At 38.8% G+C, this 16,523-nt stretch overlaps 1 protein-coding gene across 1 annotated transcript in view; it reads right to left on the bottom strand.

The window, feature by feature from the left end:
* Nucleotides 1-6,004: 6,004 nt before the first annotated feature.
* BACE2 (beta-secretase 2) overlaps nt 6,005-16,523 on the bottom strand; it is a gene marked incomplete at both ends in the record, with an annotated part of 46,095 nt that continues 35,576 nt past the window's right edge. The window contains 3 exon segments of the mRNA XM_084302503.1: nt 6,005-6,258; nt 12,267-12,435; nt 13,648-13,797. Of these exon segments, the coding sequence (XP_084158629.1) occupies nt 6,005-6,258; nt 12,267-12,435; nt 13,648-13,797 (573 nt within the window).

The raw sequence follows: 16,523 nt of genomic DNA on the forward strand, positions 1-16,523 counted from the left end.
TAAAAAGACACGCTGAATGGTTTGAAAGAATTAATCATTTATTTTAAGCAGCAGAAAATTTGATTTTTACATAGTATTTATCTGAAAATGGCAAGACCTGAAAGTACAAAATACCAACTTTTGGAAAATTCAGTAATGACGTTTGGCAGGAATTGGGATAGACAACCTAACATCACCTGAACACTAAATTAAAAAAAAAAAAAAGACTGTACCACTTTTTTATGATCCACTTTACTGATCCTATTTTCCTTTCACTCCATGTTACATGGCACCTATTACAAAAAAAAATAAATAAAAAAACCAATTAAAATTAAAGAAATGCCTCTACTAGATGTACTAGATGGAATCATTCCTTAAAGGCGAAAACCTTTCCACACTTCCTGAAGAACCATCAAATAACAGTTGACATGTTGTTGGTCTTAAAAGGTTTCTGTATCTCCATATAAAATTTTCAATAAAAAATGTAAACTGCCTGTTTCAGATAAATCTTATTTAAACATTCCACCTTATGTAGTTTCATACACACACTGAGTATTGGCTAATGACGCATTTTTTTCAGGACATATTGCAGTAATCCATGCCTTGGTGCTGTCAGGAAATTGTCGTTTGTCTTTTCAGTACCACTTCAGCTTGACTTTCTTGAATCTGTATTTTATTTTATGTTTTTTCCCAGAATTTTCCAGAGGACAGCTATATTGCAAATACAGCCATTTAAACATTCAGTTACATGACTTGCCTCTAACAAAACAGGAAAAAACATACCCTTTACAGGTTTGACGTATTTCTGTGAGGGAAGGTAGCCTTCAAAGAAGAATATAAAGATTAAAACAATGTAGTTTATTCAAGTATTTTGCTTACCTACAGATCACTGTAAAATAGCAGTAAGGCTGAATTGTTCAACTTGAAAAAGCAGAAGTTTCTCATTCAGAAAGAAGAACCAAAATCATTATGGTTGGTGGGAGACAAAACCAGACAGGCCTTCAATGGGGGCCATCACCTGCTTAAAGAATGGCGCTGACTCACTGTTCCTTGTGGTCCTCCCTCCCTCCACCCATGTGTTTCAAAAGGGCGGAGAACTAGGAAAAAGCACAGGTACACATCAGTGGTTTCCAGGGCTTACTCCCTGGAGGTCTGCCCCGTGTTATGCAGCTACAGATCTTAGTTCTGTATGCTGGGAAATAAGTCCAGGAAGGGAAGAGTGTGCCACACCAAGTGCTTTCCAGTACTGAGAAAGGAATAGCAATCTGGGGCCAAAAGTACGGGACCAGCAAGGAAGACCAGTAGCTAAATATGTCCAAGTGAGAAGTGAAAGAGGTCTAGGGGTTGGAGTCAACAGAACTCTACATCCTCAGCCTTGATCTGGAAGTCTAGGAGAAGACTCAATAATTTGGCATTTCACACAATCGGCCAGCCTCAGCTCACCCTGGTCCTTCTGTCAGTTAGTGCAAGTCTTAATGGTGGCTTTTGCAGTACAGATTGACCCCATCCAGTGGTTTGGCTGCAGCCAACAAATAGATTTCAGGAAATGTTCCTGAGGATCCATTACTGGGACTCCAGATTATTCACAAGCCTCGTCTAAAGTCTAATTAGGCTCCAAAAGACAGAAGATCTGACTGGCTCAGAAGATTGCTCTTATCCCATTACCATCTGTCTTCTCTTTTCTGAACAGCAGAAAGGATTTCAGTAGCCAGAAATGAACAATTTTTTTAATTAGAGTCAAGTTTGACAGCAACTAATATCTTGCTAAATTGTACAGATGTTTCTTAAAAGGATCAATCAGTTATGCTCTTAATTTTTATTAAGTGAAGCTATGAGCAGCTTACTTATTCCTCTTTCTTTAATTTCCTTTACTTTCACATCAATAGGTCATTGTACTGTCAATAGGTCACTTTATATGACGAGACACTACTACTACTCGTGTATATGAGGCTCATGTCAGAGGTCAGAATATGACAACCAACCAACCAACCTTGCTGTTCAGAACCTCTATAGAAATGAAAGAACATTCCAACAGCACAATAGTTCGGGATTATTGGACAACTTAAGAACAACTCTCCTTGAAAAAGCACCATGTTAAGAGGCTATCAAAAAGGTTAGTATACAAATGAGTTATCCTTCCATGAAACATAACGAATTCATAGAAACAACAAGTTAGGGCCTAGTATAACCATCGTTTGATTTCAGCTGATGAAGAGTTAAGTGTTAAACAATTGATAGGTTAACAAGAGATACAAAAAACAATAGCTCTGTGGTTACAACTGACTAACATGCATGACATCAAAGCTGAGAACTGGAATGGCACCCTGCGTTGATACATTGCTTTTAAGTTGGTCCAACATACAAATCCTAAGTGCAAGCTCTATGTTTTCTTCAGCTCTTAAACTAAGCCAAAAAGGCTATGATAAGATTTCTAAAACCTGTGAAGGCAGTGGGATATAACTAACATGTTCCCATGCCTGAACTCAGGTTTAACTACTTTAACTCAAATCATGCATCTTCAAATCCGTAACGACTGAACTGATTGTATCAATTATCTAAAAGGCTACATTCAATGAAACATGGCTTTCTGACATTTTCATGGTACGATACTCCATTCACATTAGGAGAATGCTGGTTCTGCAACAAATATTTATATGTATACAAGGAATGATTTGGAGTGCTGTGATTTGGAGTACCCTGTCTTCCATAATAAATAGAGAATATTTTACACCACTATCCTTACCCAAAGAGTTGCTTTTTGTTTTGTTTTGTTTTGTTTGTTTTTTTGTTTGTGTTTTTTTTGTTGTTGTTTTTTGCTGTTGTTGTTTTTGTTTGTTTGTTTGTTTGTTTGTTTTTTGTTTTGTTTTGTTTGTTTTGTTTTGTTTTGTTTGTTTTGTTTTGTTTTGTTTGTTTTCCTCTAGGTATGGTTTAATTTGATCTCTGAAGTTAGTTAGCAAGAGTATAAAACGCCTCATGGAACTCTACTTTAAAAAAATGTATTGGGGAAAAAGAACACTGGTGAGACACACTTGGTAACACTGTAGTCTATCATTGCATTTATTCTTTTGTAGAAAAATGCTCAAGAGCATTATTTTTCTTAATGTGCCGTAGGCTAAAATGAACCCTCAAGGGCCTCTATTGCTCTTCTTGTTGCCAGAGCAACAAAACAATACTCACCTGAATATCTGCCAGTGTAAGTATCAATTTACAAGCTGAGATGAATTTTGTGCTGCTAGCAGATGTCACTAACAGCATTTTTACTATAATCCAAATTTTAGGGGTGAGGTATGCCATGAAAACCCAAGAATATATTACTGTTTCATTTATGCTACTTGATTATTGCTCATATAATTCAAGTATTTCTATTAAAATGTCTTGACCAATGACATTTGAAACAAAAGGGTAAAACTGAAAGGCTTTTATGTGAAATCCTCTGCACTAAGAAGACTTTGTTAAACAACTCAGAAGATATCTAGCTTGTCGTCAGAAAGCACACCAGCAACCTTTCCCAATAAATTCCTTTGTAATACTCCTTGTTGTAATGGAGCAAGAGAGCTTAGGGAAAGGGAAGAACCTAATACATACAACTGTTACTACTTTATGAACTGAAAGGGCTCATTGTTTACCACTGTATCAATCCAAACATGCACGATGTGTTTCTGTTTGAAACAGGTGACAAAAGCATTACTTGTATTACTGTCCCGTAGAAGAAGGAATATAACTTTGAAATGGTTTGCTGTGTGTGGAACCCAACGCAGGAGGATGACGTGGAACCATATCAGAACTGGAAACTTCACTCTTTTCAGAGCAAAGTCTATTGCTTTAAGAAAAACCCAAAGGCATAGCTTCTTTTTATAAAATGCACTACAAATTCTAATTGTAGGACATTGTGAAAGAGACAAGTGGAAGATATGCTAGGGAGAAAACACCTAAGCTCTGTTGTTTCTTACATTCCTTTTAATTAATTGCTTTTCTCCCCTTACAAACTAAGAGGAAGAGGAGGAAGGAGGCAAACTCAAAATTTCCTCCTACTTGCAACTCCTAATTCCAAAAAAAATCAACTTTTCCATATGTTAGATCAAAACATGAATCATTACACTTTATGCAGCCAAACAGTCTGAACGTGCAGGAATTAAAAAGAAAAGGAAAACACAGGCACTTCCATTTATGAACTGATATACACATTAGTTTAAAAAACAGCAGTGCTTTATTTTCACACACGGTACTTGTACTTCTGTAAAAGCATCATTCCTGAAAAAAAAAAAAAAAGGAAAAAAAGAAATCTTTGCTTATTCCCTGCAGAGTCAGAGAGTCAGAAACAGAGGCAGTGTGAATCAGAAAGCTGCATGGAGGGATTACAGGCAGAAAAAAATTCTAGGCAAAGGATTGGGAGATTCTGAGCTAAGCTTCCTTTTTTTTTTTTTTTTTTTCTTTTCTTTTCTTTTTTTTTTTCTTGTTACCCACACAGATTTGTAAACTGCTGTGCAATTGAAATGCAAAGGATTTTTTTTTTCCAGTTATTTTTCAAAGAGATAACTAGTACTTGTCACTGGACTCCTCAACCTTGCATTGTTTATCTTTTGAACCCACTATGCAAGTGCTCTGGAAAAACGATGGAGGTGCAGTGCTCACTGACTAGATACGCAAAAAGTTGTTCTGTCTGCAAAGAAAATGCCATGTTGTGACTTCTACATTAAAATCTATGCTTGCACAATGGAGGTCTGGCAAATACTTTCCTTCCTTCTCTTTCCCTTCATATTTTTCAGTCTCACTGCATGTGTTTTCAGTCAGTCAGTACATAGACTTTTCATTTGACTGACACACCACTGGAGCTAAACAAAAAGCCTCCCACCGTTGCTCATGTTTAAATACAAGCCAGCATTAAGGCTTTCACTTCACAGTCTGTCCATGAAGACATACTTTTCAGTTGAACTTACATGTTGCTGAGCTCAGAAAAGAAAATCATTGTCTTTCTCATTTTGTTGTTTTATTTTTGTTATGCATTCCTAGAAATAGGAAAAGAGATGACAGAACGTGGACTTTAGGACTATAACGTCTATATGTTTGCGATCCAGCCTTAACTAAATATCACTCATCCTAAATTAAAACAAAACAAACAAACAACCACACAAACCCCCACATTAGGGGGAAAACTGAAAGGCTTTTTTATGCAGCAAAGTCGAAAGTTATGAAGTATTAATTTCTATAAAATCAACTACTTAGAAGCACAGGAGTTACATTTGGACATCCTGTGTTTAAAGACCAGTTCTAAGTCACATGCTTACCAGTGGTAGCATCCTTGTAAAATTAAGAGAGGTAGTCGTGTTTTACACTAAGGCTGAACAAGTTTGTTTCCCAGTTTTTACCTCCTCAAGCTATTTTGCAATGACGCTCAGGAATGGTGACCCTCTCAAGTGGCAGCAGTAATTCTGAGGAATGAAAACCCAAACTGACATTTCTTCTTGACCTCATTTGCTTTACTGCTGCATATGTCTGACCTTTCTCTTTTGCCCGCACCGTAAGCACAGCTTCAAAATGATGTAAACACAAAGCAGTATTCATTTAATATGATTAGTAAGAAAGGTTATTATTTTTTTCTCTCTTTTTCCTTTTTTTTTTTTTTTTTTTTTTTTTTTTTTTACAGTCAGGGTTTGATTAGTTAGAAAATACTAACAGCTCCTTTTTTGTGAAAGAAGAATGGACAATTTTGTTCAGACAGTGGAAGAACATTATGGTGTTGTTTTTTTTCTTTCTCTTTTTTTTTAAAAAGAAGGTACTACTGAGAGCATAAAGGCTCTTTGTACTGCAGTAGCAAATCCAGTACCGTAGCACTTATGAGGTGGTTAACAGTGCTTTGGTTCAGAATCAGTGTTAGAAAATAAAGCGTAAAAAGTTATGATATTGGGAGGGATTTCCACAGCAATTTGTAATGGATGTAAAAAGGACTGAGGCATTGGCTTCTTCCTGTTGGCAAAGTACTTTGTTCTTCATTCTGTTGAAGTCCCAGGTTTCACAACTGAGGTTCTCATTTCCATCGGTGTCGCACTAAGGAGGACTCATCATTGACCACGTCGTTGTCAGTGTAGCGATGCTGACAACGTGGTGGAATAAGCAGCAGGATGATCAGTGCAAGGAGGATAATCCCACACAGGCTCATGAGAGCATAGGAGGCAATCCACAGCACTGGTTCATGGAAAGAAATGACAGAAACACAGTTGCTTGCAACATCTTCTGTTGTGAAGGGACCTTCAATCTCAGATACTGGAGAGCCATCGACTTCTGAGAAATTACAAAATGAGAAACATTAAGTCTGTAAGACACCATTTAAAAGCAAACAACAGCAGATCTATCCTAAATAACTATATACCCCTCTCCCTCCATCATCATGCATCTCAGCATACTTATTTTTAATCTGTTTCTTATTGAAAAAAAATGCTAGTACTCCATGTTTATGAAACGGAAATCTGAGGTATATGGAGACCATAATACTTCCACATCTACATAGGCTGTCAATGAGAGAGCAGAAATTTAACTCGTGTCCCACAGCCCAACTTAAAAGCCCCAGTCACTGGATCACCTTTTCTTTCTGAACTAACATTTCAGAAGCATCAACTTAATGAAGCTTAAAAATTCTACATTACCAATACACTGGAGTAGTTCAGGGTATGGGGAGCTTTTGTTGTTTCTGGTGTTTGCAAGAACACCTCAGAGGATTCTTAGATCTTCTGTGTTAGCTACCTCCCAAGGTCTTAGGGAGCAGCATGCAGGTTCTTTAGCTTCACAGATACCTTAGAGGGCCATATCCTATGCACAAGGCACTGGGCAGAAACCAGCAACATTAGCCTTGTGAGTGGTACCGCTGAGATGAAAATTTAGAAGGAAGAGGAGGTAAAGCAGGGATGGCTCAGTAACAGACGCAGAGGAAAGGGGAATGTTGGAGGGGATGCTCAATATCAGTAGTGATGAGCTGGGACATGAAGGAGCAGTGCTGTAAACAGGCAGGGAGAAGCTAACCAAGCAACTCAAAAATGGATGAGAAAAAATTAAATCAAGAAGCATGAAGGGATGCCTTGGAAGCTGTTTTTGAACAGCCACACATCTTGGTAACATCACAGGCTGTGTGACTTGTTTCATTACCATCACAAGCCAGTGCTTGTTAAACCAGTATTTACTGAAAAAGGTTATGCTGCCCATGGTTGTCACAGTAACCATGGCAAGCACAGCAAAGTTCCCCTGAGTTGTGGACAGGGCTACGTGTATTGTAAAGGCAGAGCAAGGGAGTTGCCTAGGGCAACAAAATATTCGGAGCATTTCATACCTGCAGGTCTGTGGCTGGGGAAGGATGTGTCTTTTAGCTTGCTTAGGGGGACCAGGAGCACAGTTAGCCTGTGCATTTTAGAAAATTTTCCAAATGGTTGTATTCACTTTTCTAGTCAGATACTCCAAGACACATTTGTGTATTTCTTATAAAGTCCTCGGTTTTAAGCTTCCTGCTTCATCTCTTGTTCATTTTACACACACGCATGCTCATGCGAAATCATGAGTGACCAGTAAATGAGATACTGTAAACAGTATCTCATATTTACATAGAGATACTTCAACAAATTTCCTGGAAGCACAGTTAAAGAGATTGGCATAAAATACCCTTTGGAAGGAAATGGAGAGATCTGGTATTCAGTCCCTGGCCTCCCATGACCTCATATTATATAAAGGTTTAAGTCTCATTAGAATTAATTCAACTTAACGGTAGGGTGCTGCTGAAGGGGGCAGTCCTGCTTGCCCTCGCTGCCTCTTTTGTGTTGATGTTAGTGATGGGTAGGTTGCAAGGACAGTCAGAGCAGCTCACTGATCTGATGGAAAACACACCTGTCATAACAAACTAATGCCAAAGCCAGGAATTGTCTGTGGGATCATTCACTGAACCAACACTTTCTCCAGCTGCAAGTGTGGGAAGTCTTTAGTGGCATGGCGCTGTTAAAGTGTGCTGGGTGAAACCTAAGGTTGTACCCAGAAGCATCCTGACATTGGTGAGTACTAAACACGTATATCTCAACTCATCAGACTGTGTATCCTGTATCATCAACACATCTTTGCCAAGGCACTGCTGTTGCACAGGTATGGTGAGGGAACTGCACAAGAATGGACAGAGTTGCAAAAGACTGCCTCGAAGGCCTGTGGCAGAAACAAAACTGAAATCTGTTCCGTTTGTAGTCCCAGTATTACATTTTTTCTGCCATGCAATTATTTCGCGGAGACGTTTCACTCCCTGTCAGCCCCCCACCATTTACTCTGTCTCTATTAAGTCCTTCAGGAAAACCAAACTAAGCCACACATAATACTGATATAAAATGCAAGGCATAATTATTACTATTTAGGAATTCAGTATTTTGAAGAAGAAAAAAAAAAAAAAAAGCAGTACAATTTTCCATCTTGTAGATAGCTTTGAAAATAAACAGTCCCTAATTACTCATTATTTGGCTTGAGTACTATAACTACTGTTATTAAAAAAGGCAATACAAACTTGTTGCCATAGTGGCTGACATTGTAAATTACATTTTGAGAATGCTTGATAGCAGCATAGCCTCCACTTTCTTCCATCCAAAAAGAAAACTTTTCCTTCACCCTCTTCTACCCCCAGGGAAATTGAAAGGAAATAAAAAGGGTGAAATTTGTCTAAATTGTTCAAACAAACCCTTAATATAAATCAAGTCCCATACTTAACCTATCATACGTTAGATGATAGGATATTTTGGCATTTTCTTTTTTAGAATACTTGGTTCTAGCTACTTACAGTAATTTCTTGACCTTGAAAACAAATGGGATTTTCTATGTTATTGATGATTACAGGACAAAAATGGCACCTCTGGAAAAAATCTATTTTATAACATCTGTGTATAACTCAAAGTTGAAAAGGTCAAACACTCTTTCTTACTACCTTGGAAAGGAAGCAAACCTACAGTTATATCGAGTATAGCACAGAATAGTAGAATGCTGCCTGGAAGGGACCTTTGGAGGTCGTCCAGCCTCCTATACAGAGCATGACTGTTACTATCACTTGATCAAGTCAGCTGCAGCTATGACCAGCCAATTGTTTAACCTCGAGGACAGAGAACCCATGATCAATCTGGGCAATGCGTTTCCTGTTTCAGTGCTGTACTTCTTTCCTTCTGAAGAAGGATTTCCTAACGTTGAACTCAAATCTCTGAATCTAACTAGTGGATGTTGCCCTTTGTTACATGGTTTCACTTGCATTTAGCCTTCATGCATTCAACTTGGCGCCCACCATAACTCCCAGCTCTATTTCTGCAGGGCTGCTCTTCAGCCAGCCCCTTCCCAGATGGTTCTCATGCAAGAGGGTTCTCTTGTCATGATGCAGAACTCCACAGTTCTTTTTTTCATTGAACCTCATGAGGTTTCAGCTGCTCAGTCCTCCATATTACTATGACCTTTATGGCTTGAAGCTCTGTTATTCACCATGACAGCTGTTCTTCCAAGTTTAGGGCTTAAAAAATTGGTGAGGGTGCATTCTGCCTCATCACAGTTTAGTGTAGAAGTCACTTATGATTGCAGTGCTTGGTGCATTTCTTCTCTTCAAACACTCAAGCCTTGCTTCTGTAATTTTCTCATTTACTACAAAAATAGCAAGGGGTGTAGTCCTACTCGATGCTGAAGTACCATTAGGTTGCATCACTTAACAAGGTGATCTGAACATCTGGTCTCAGGAATGGGCCTGACCCCAAACTTTTCCTACTCATCCTTTAAATACTAGGATACCTCTGAAATTAAAAACAGACAACTTGAAACGATTCAGAATAATTAACAGGTGGAATAAGTCCTATAGGGCTTCACCTAATTGAGGAAAAAGCAAATTTTCCTGCCACAATGGATTAGCTTTCCACTGCTTTCTAACTAACTCTCATTGCAGTTGTTTTTTTTTTTTTTGTTTGTTTGTTTGGTTTTTTTTGGGGGGTACATCCTGGAGAATGAAATCAAAGGAAGAAGAACTGAATAGTAAGTAATTTCTCATCTCAAAACAAGTCTCAACAGAAACTTGGAGTTCAATGAAGTTAAGGGCTTTAGCCTTATTTTCTGTTTCTGCCATTTTTAAATTCAGCATATACCTGTTTAATACCTTACAAAAAGATAGGCTTAACTTTATTGGTAACATCCAACTGTAAACAAGAAAGTACAAGTGAATACAAAGAAGCACAACCCCACCAAAATGTCCTTTATATTTCTCTATTTTTGATGATTTATGCTGCCAGTAATTCAATTTAATTTATGCCTGCTAACAGACTAAAAAGATCCAAATAAATTACATTAATATAGTTGCTATGGAGGACATGGCTGGCCTCCGCAGGAAGCCAGTTAGGCAGCTTAATCCCTCACCCTGCACTGACTGCTCACCACTCAGTGCACAACCACTCACAGTTGTGGTTTTCTGATGAAAGCAGTGTTAAATATGGAAACCACAAGCTGTGAAGAAGTGAATTCAGAAATAACTGGCACATCCAGAATGTCATCTGCCCCATGTGAATGAAGTCTGACATATCGGTTTATCTTGTCTCAGTCAGTGGTTTGTATCACCTGATTACTCAAGAAGCTAAGTTCCCATGATGTTAGGTTAGACATGTGCATGAAACATGGACAAAGAAACAATAATTAAATGCAATCTAACACCAGCCAGGGGTCATCATGTGTCCAAGCTCATGTGGATTCATATTTCTAGTCAGCAAGCTCAGTTCTTCTGCTCTACAGGAGGTTGGCAGATCTACATGCAGTGGCCAAACTCCGTGTTTCTGTTTAGCAATATTAGCATTAAGGTACTATTATGGTTCCCTGACCATTTTTCTCAACATAGACATGCTCTCAAAGCATTTCTTATGAGCACCAGCAGGCTAAAGTGCCCTGCCAACCTGATGTCAGTCAGTATGTTGTGTCAAAATGCCCCTTCTCCTCTCCATTAATGGCTGCAGCATGACAGGAACAGGAGGCAGCTCTAGGCTTGCTAAAATTGCAGTCAGAAAGCAAACAGAAATGTGACAGGGAGGAAAACCTGGCCTGTAGTATTTGTCTAGTTACACCCTCCTTCCAGATGCATTCAAAATGTCTTTCGTCACTGCAGGATCTCTCACAGAGGTCTTCATTAAGCAACCTGCATCTATGTCTGGATTTTTTTTATTTTATTTTATTTTTTGCTCAGCAAGCTCAAAGACAACAATTTGAACCCATTAACAATGGAGAGATTAAAAGGGGAAAAAAAAAAAAAGGCTTTTAGAATGCCCTAGAACTACAACTCAAAACTACCTAGCGTCTGTCTTTTTTACCCCTCGATTACCTAGTTGCATTAAGCACTCAGGTACTTACTGCCCTTACCTTCCCTATCATAAATACTGGGGAGTAAAGTAGCACAATCAGTCACACTCCATTTCTCAAGCAGATAATAGATGCTACAATGTTTTTTCTGGGCATAGACCACCTCTGTTTGGGATAGTAACTTCCATATGGGTACGCAGCCTTTCCCTACTCTGCAGTTTGTATGTTCTTGCAGTACCAAGGCAATGTCTCATCAGAAAGGAGAGGATACACCAAAATTTGTATTTGTCTTTAGCTACCCTTAGTGAGATAAGATGAATCATGAAAAAGCAAGAAAGTTAACCAGCACTGTGAAATCATCTTAAAATTATCAGTGCTTCTCTTCAAATTTCTTCAGCAGCTAATGAAAATGTTAATGGTTTTCTATTTACACCAAGAAAACTATTTGTTTAGAACTAACACAAACATCACGAGTCTTAATTTGAGTCCCATTTTCATCTTTGCCTTGAGCATTTCTGAAGGGCTGAAAAGGCACAATTTAGAGAAAAACGTGACTAAAGTACTTCACTTCACAATGCAAAAATTAGTTAAGAATCCATTTACATGAAAATTAGAACAAGACTACATAAATAAAGCTGCATTAAAAATAAGGATTCTCTTTCCCCAACTGTATTGGGGAAACTGCACACACAGACATCTTAGAAAGAATATCCTCTCAGTGGGAAGAATGCAGCTAAGATATCCAAAGCTGATGATTTACTTCATACCAAAAGACTGTTGTGTGCAATACAGTCTTTGTGTGTTTTTTTTTTTCTCCCCTTAAAATCTGAATGCCATAGGATTGTTCAAAAATATTGCCCTCACACTTCATTGGTAACCACACTGTCTCGCATCATGTAAGGGACAAGGATGTTTTTTTGAGAGTAGCAGGTGTTTCCTAACTTAGCAGTCCTGAACAGTATTTCTCTTACCTGCACATGGACTCACTGCAAAGCCCACTCTCCTCTGAGCTCTGTCAAATATTACGTAGAAGCCTTCCATGACTGTAGCACCAATAACCAGGGCATTTGCAGATGAAGAGATCCCAAATCGGTAGCACTGCAAGTTCTCTCCTATTCCAAGGATGGGTTGAATATAAAGCTATTAAAAAAAAAAAAAAAGTGTAAGAAGCAACACCACACACAGTATTTACAAGATGACAGTCCAGACCTTTTGATTTTTACAATCAAGCACACAAACTCCACTGGTAATCAAGAATTAATAGGATCAAACAGACTTCTGTATATAATTTAAATTTAGTCAAAGTGCTTACGTGCAGGTAAGAGGTAAAGCTCTTGGAAGTCTATGATTCAATTTGAACATAATCATTCAATACATGAAGAGCACCAGCAAATTCACAGAAACCATTTTTTATTGTATGTTCCATAAGGGGGGGATAGGTAAGAAAGAACTTGGAATGTTAACTTGAATTAGAGAAAAAAACTATTATTTAAAAAACATTATCAGGATACAATTGACTCAGAGCATTCTCTTCAGTGTCATCTTGATGTTTCCAGATTCAAAAATTCAAGTCACATTTTACCCCTTGTATCCTCAGGGAAGATGAAAGATTGACATGCTACATGATCAATACAGAAAAAGCTTATCGTGAGGCTTTACTATATTTCAAGTTAAAATGTACTTAAAAGGTTCATTCTCCCCTTTGCTCCTGACCATCCCCAGAGGTATTAGGTTGTATTAGTAATCTTAGAGGATACGAGGCTGTATTGCAACCTATATAGGGGAAAAAAAAGCCAGAGAGCAAAATGAAAGTGGCACAACATTACATTCCAAAAGCTGGCATGGAATATTAATAAAAGATAAACCAACCAAGTAATATGAACTGGCAAAGAGATCATACAGGCTCCTTGCCAAGAGTGTCATTTTCAGGAGAAGTGCTCCAACTCAGAATGCCATGAAAAACAAATCAATTTGCTTCCCCCAAAATGAGAAGATCAAAATGAGTAGCGACATTCTGTATCAATATCTAATACAGCTAATGCTCAAGAAAACAAAACAAAACTTGCATATTTTTCCTGACAATTTGAAAAATTCATTTCCAGCTGCATGGACTCAACTCAAGGAAACTTTTTTTTTTCTTTTTTTGGCGTTAGGTGTTGAGTCTTTTCTAATACACAAGTTTCTTTGTCATTTTTCCTTTTTAAATATTGATCTAAAAAAAATCATTAAATTCCCTCACATGCAATAAATTATTTTCCTGTTACTGCTACAAATAGTTCCTACTTTTTAAGAGTATATGCGTTACAATAGTAAGAATAAATGTGTAACTGAATAAACAAAGAAAGATGAGACCTGTGGCAGGATAGAGATGCGAAATGACCTGCTGGAGTTCTCATCCCTCATGTAAATGGAGAGTTTGGGAAATAAGGACCAGGGTCTTTCAGTTTTATCCCAGCATGCAAGCTGTGTACCAGTCCAGAAACCAGAAGAGAATTCTTGTACCTATGAAAAAATGATGCATACAGATTACATACATTTTGATAGATTTTGATAGCTCTGCCCCAACACAAACAATTTAAAGAAGAAGATAGTTTTTAAAAACACAAAGCAAAATACAAACTACATGAATGTTTAATGAGCTGCTTCCATTCCTCCCACACATTGTTTTGTAGTCAACTTAACTTGAAGACATAAAAATGTCAAAGGAGGGCTACAAGGATGGTGAAAAGTCTGGAAGGCAAGATGTATGAGGAGCGGCTGAGGTCCCTGGGTTTGTTCAGCCCAGAGCAGAGCAGGCTGAGGGGAGGCCTCATGGCGGCCTGCAGCTCCCTCATGAGGGGAGCAGAGGGGCAGGCGCTGAGCTCTGCTCTCTGGGGACAGCGACAGGACCCGAGGGGACGGCATGGAGCTGGGACAGGGGAGGGTCAGGCTGGAGGTTAGGGAAAGGTTCTGCACCCAGAGGGTGGTCGGGCACTGGGACAGGCTGCCCAGGGCAGTGGTCACAGCACCGAGCCTGCCAGAGTTCAAGAAGCGTCTGGACAAGGCTCTCAGACACATGATCTGATTTTCGGGTGGTCCTGTGTGGAGCCAGGAGCTGGACTTGATGATCCTTGTGGGACTCTTCCAACTCAGATATTCTGTGATTCTATGAACTTCAGGGTTTTGAAGCCAAGGGATAAGCCAAAATCCCCTAGCATCCAAGGGAATCAAGGTCTGTTGGTCAATGAAAAGAAACACATCCCTCTGTCTCTCTTGCTGCCCTTCTACCAACTACCAGTATAACTTGACATGCTTTTGAAATAAGGTTGATTAACAGTGTTTCTTAACGTATCCTTGACACTATCAAAGTGAACACATTAAACCTCTACAGAGCTTCTTCCCCTAAGACAGAAATCTTGCCTGAAGTGCATACTCCCTAAAACACACAAAGTTGATGTACTGCCAGATCAGAGGAAAACACTTCATTACTTGCATGCAATGCTTCATGCTGGCTTGGCTCTGACTCCCCTGTGAAGCAACATATAAGGCAGTATCTTGTCCTGACATTGTAGAGCCAAGCAGCTCAGGTGCAGAAGAAAGGCGGAATCCAGTCTTTCTAACATCCTCATTTGTAATTATCTGTGATATTGATTGTTTTGCAAAAAGCATCTCATACATTAGCTATATGGCATTTTACAAGTGACAAGTGTTCGCACCCTCCCACATACTTGCCAATTAAAAAAACATTCATTAAAGCTGTATTAGAGACCTTATACTTCCAGGTGCTTCTTGGGCTAAAAAGCATACTCTCATATAAACACAGAATGAGACTTACAGCCACAAACAGCCTGGTTTTACACTTAACTCTCAATGCACACTTCAGTAAGTCTCTTGGCATAGGACAGAAATGCTCTACCCGTCATGGCCAAGTCTCAGGTCACACCTGTTAAAACACAGTTCTCCTCTCTTTCCATTTCCTATTGGAAAGCAAAGCTTGTGATGCGAGAAGAGCTTCCAGGTAGCACCCAGACCAGACAGACAAAATCTATCAAGTGCTCTATTTTGAGCACCTACTTTGATTTCCCAGTAAGGCTGCTTATTACAAGGCATTTCTTTGCCTTACTTACGTATGCTGAACAAATGCGTTGGGAGGGATTTGGCTTTATGATACCCAAAAGGTTACTAAAATAAAGATTTTAAGTGTATGTGAGCCTTCCCTTCTCTAGCTTAACAACTTAGCATTACTTTGACTGTGTGAGGAGACATGCTGTTCTGACTTCAGCTCAGTGAGGTGCAGTAGCCGCCACTCCTCAGTGGCTCACCTCTACCCTTCACACCTGCCATCATCAAACTGTATCTGTAGCTGCCCCATAAAAGAATTCAGTCCATTTAAGTGGGGTTTAAAAAAACAATCTACACCATCAAAGAGCAGAAAGCCCACAGACTTTTTTTTTTTTTTTTTTTAAATTGAGCCGAATAAAAGAACACTACACATGCAGTTATGCCAACATACCTGAGGGGGCAATAACATCTTGCTGGGAACCTTGTAAGAAACAGCTAGGAGCAGGAACTTGTTAACCTGGTTCACCTATGGTCAGAGCAGTATGTCTGACTACAGCAGATGATTTTACATTTCAGTGATACATAGCCTGCCAGATGCACAGGGCACTACGAGTGCATTTGTGATGCCATGGTATAACTGCTGAAAGTATCCATTTTGCTACCATTGCTCTTACAATGCCAGAAGCTAATCCTTACATCTTGTAATTATTTTCTTATTTAATAGACTATCTCCTTTGTTTAGAGCTGTGAAAATAACTTCTGGTGTGTGTAGAGGGAAAGGAGTACAAGGTCCTTGAGTCTAAAAAGAAACCCTAGAAGAGAATGAATTTTTAACAGAATGAATAAAAATCATGAGGTGAAATGAGTGAGTGGTTCCCTTCTAATATTTTATTGATCAGTTGACTATTTGGCATGTGGAGGGCTCTTGGTCAAATGCCCTCCCGACCAACATCGGGGAGGAATCTAGACCACTGTAATCACTTCACAGGAAGATGTGTACCCTTATTACAAGAGCTCTGGGGTTCCATTCTCCACCCATTGGCAGCAATTTTCCCAGTCAATATTTAAGTGCTTTGAAAAGAGTAGAACTTTTCAATCAGGGAGATAGAGCTACATAAGATAATTCATATATTTATTTCAGATATTGGACATGTATTGGCAGTGAAGAACTCCTCAGGCCAAATCTC

The sequence above is a fragment of the Netta rufina genome, assembly GCF_964035555.1.
Source record: "Netta rufina genome assembly, chromosome: 1".
Classification (NCBI taxonomy): domain Eukaryota; kingdom Metazoa; phylum Chordata; class Aves; order Anseriformes; family Anatidae; genus Netta; species Netta rufina.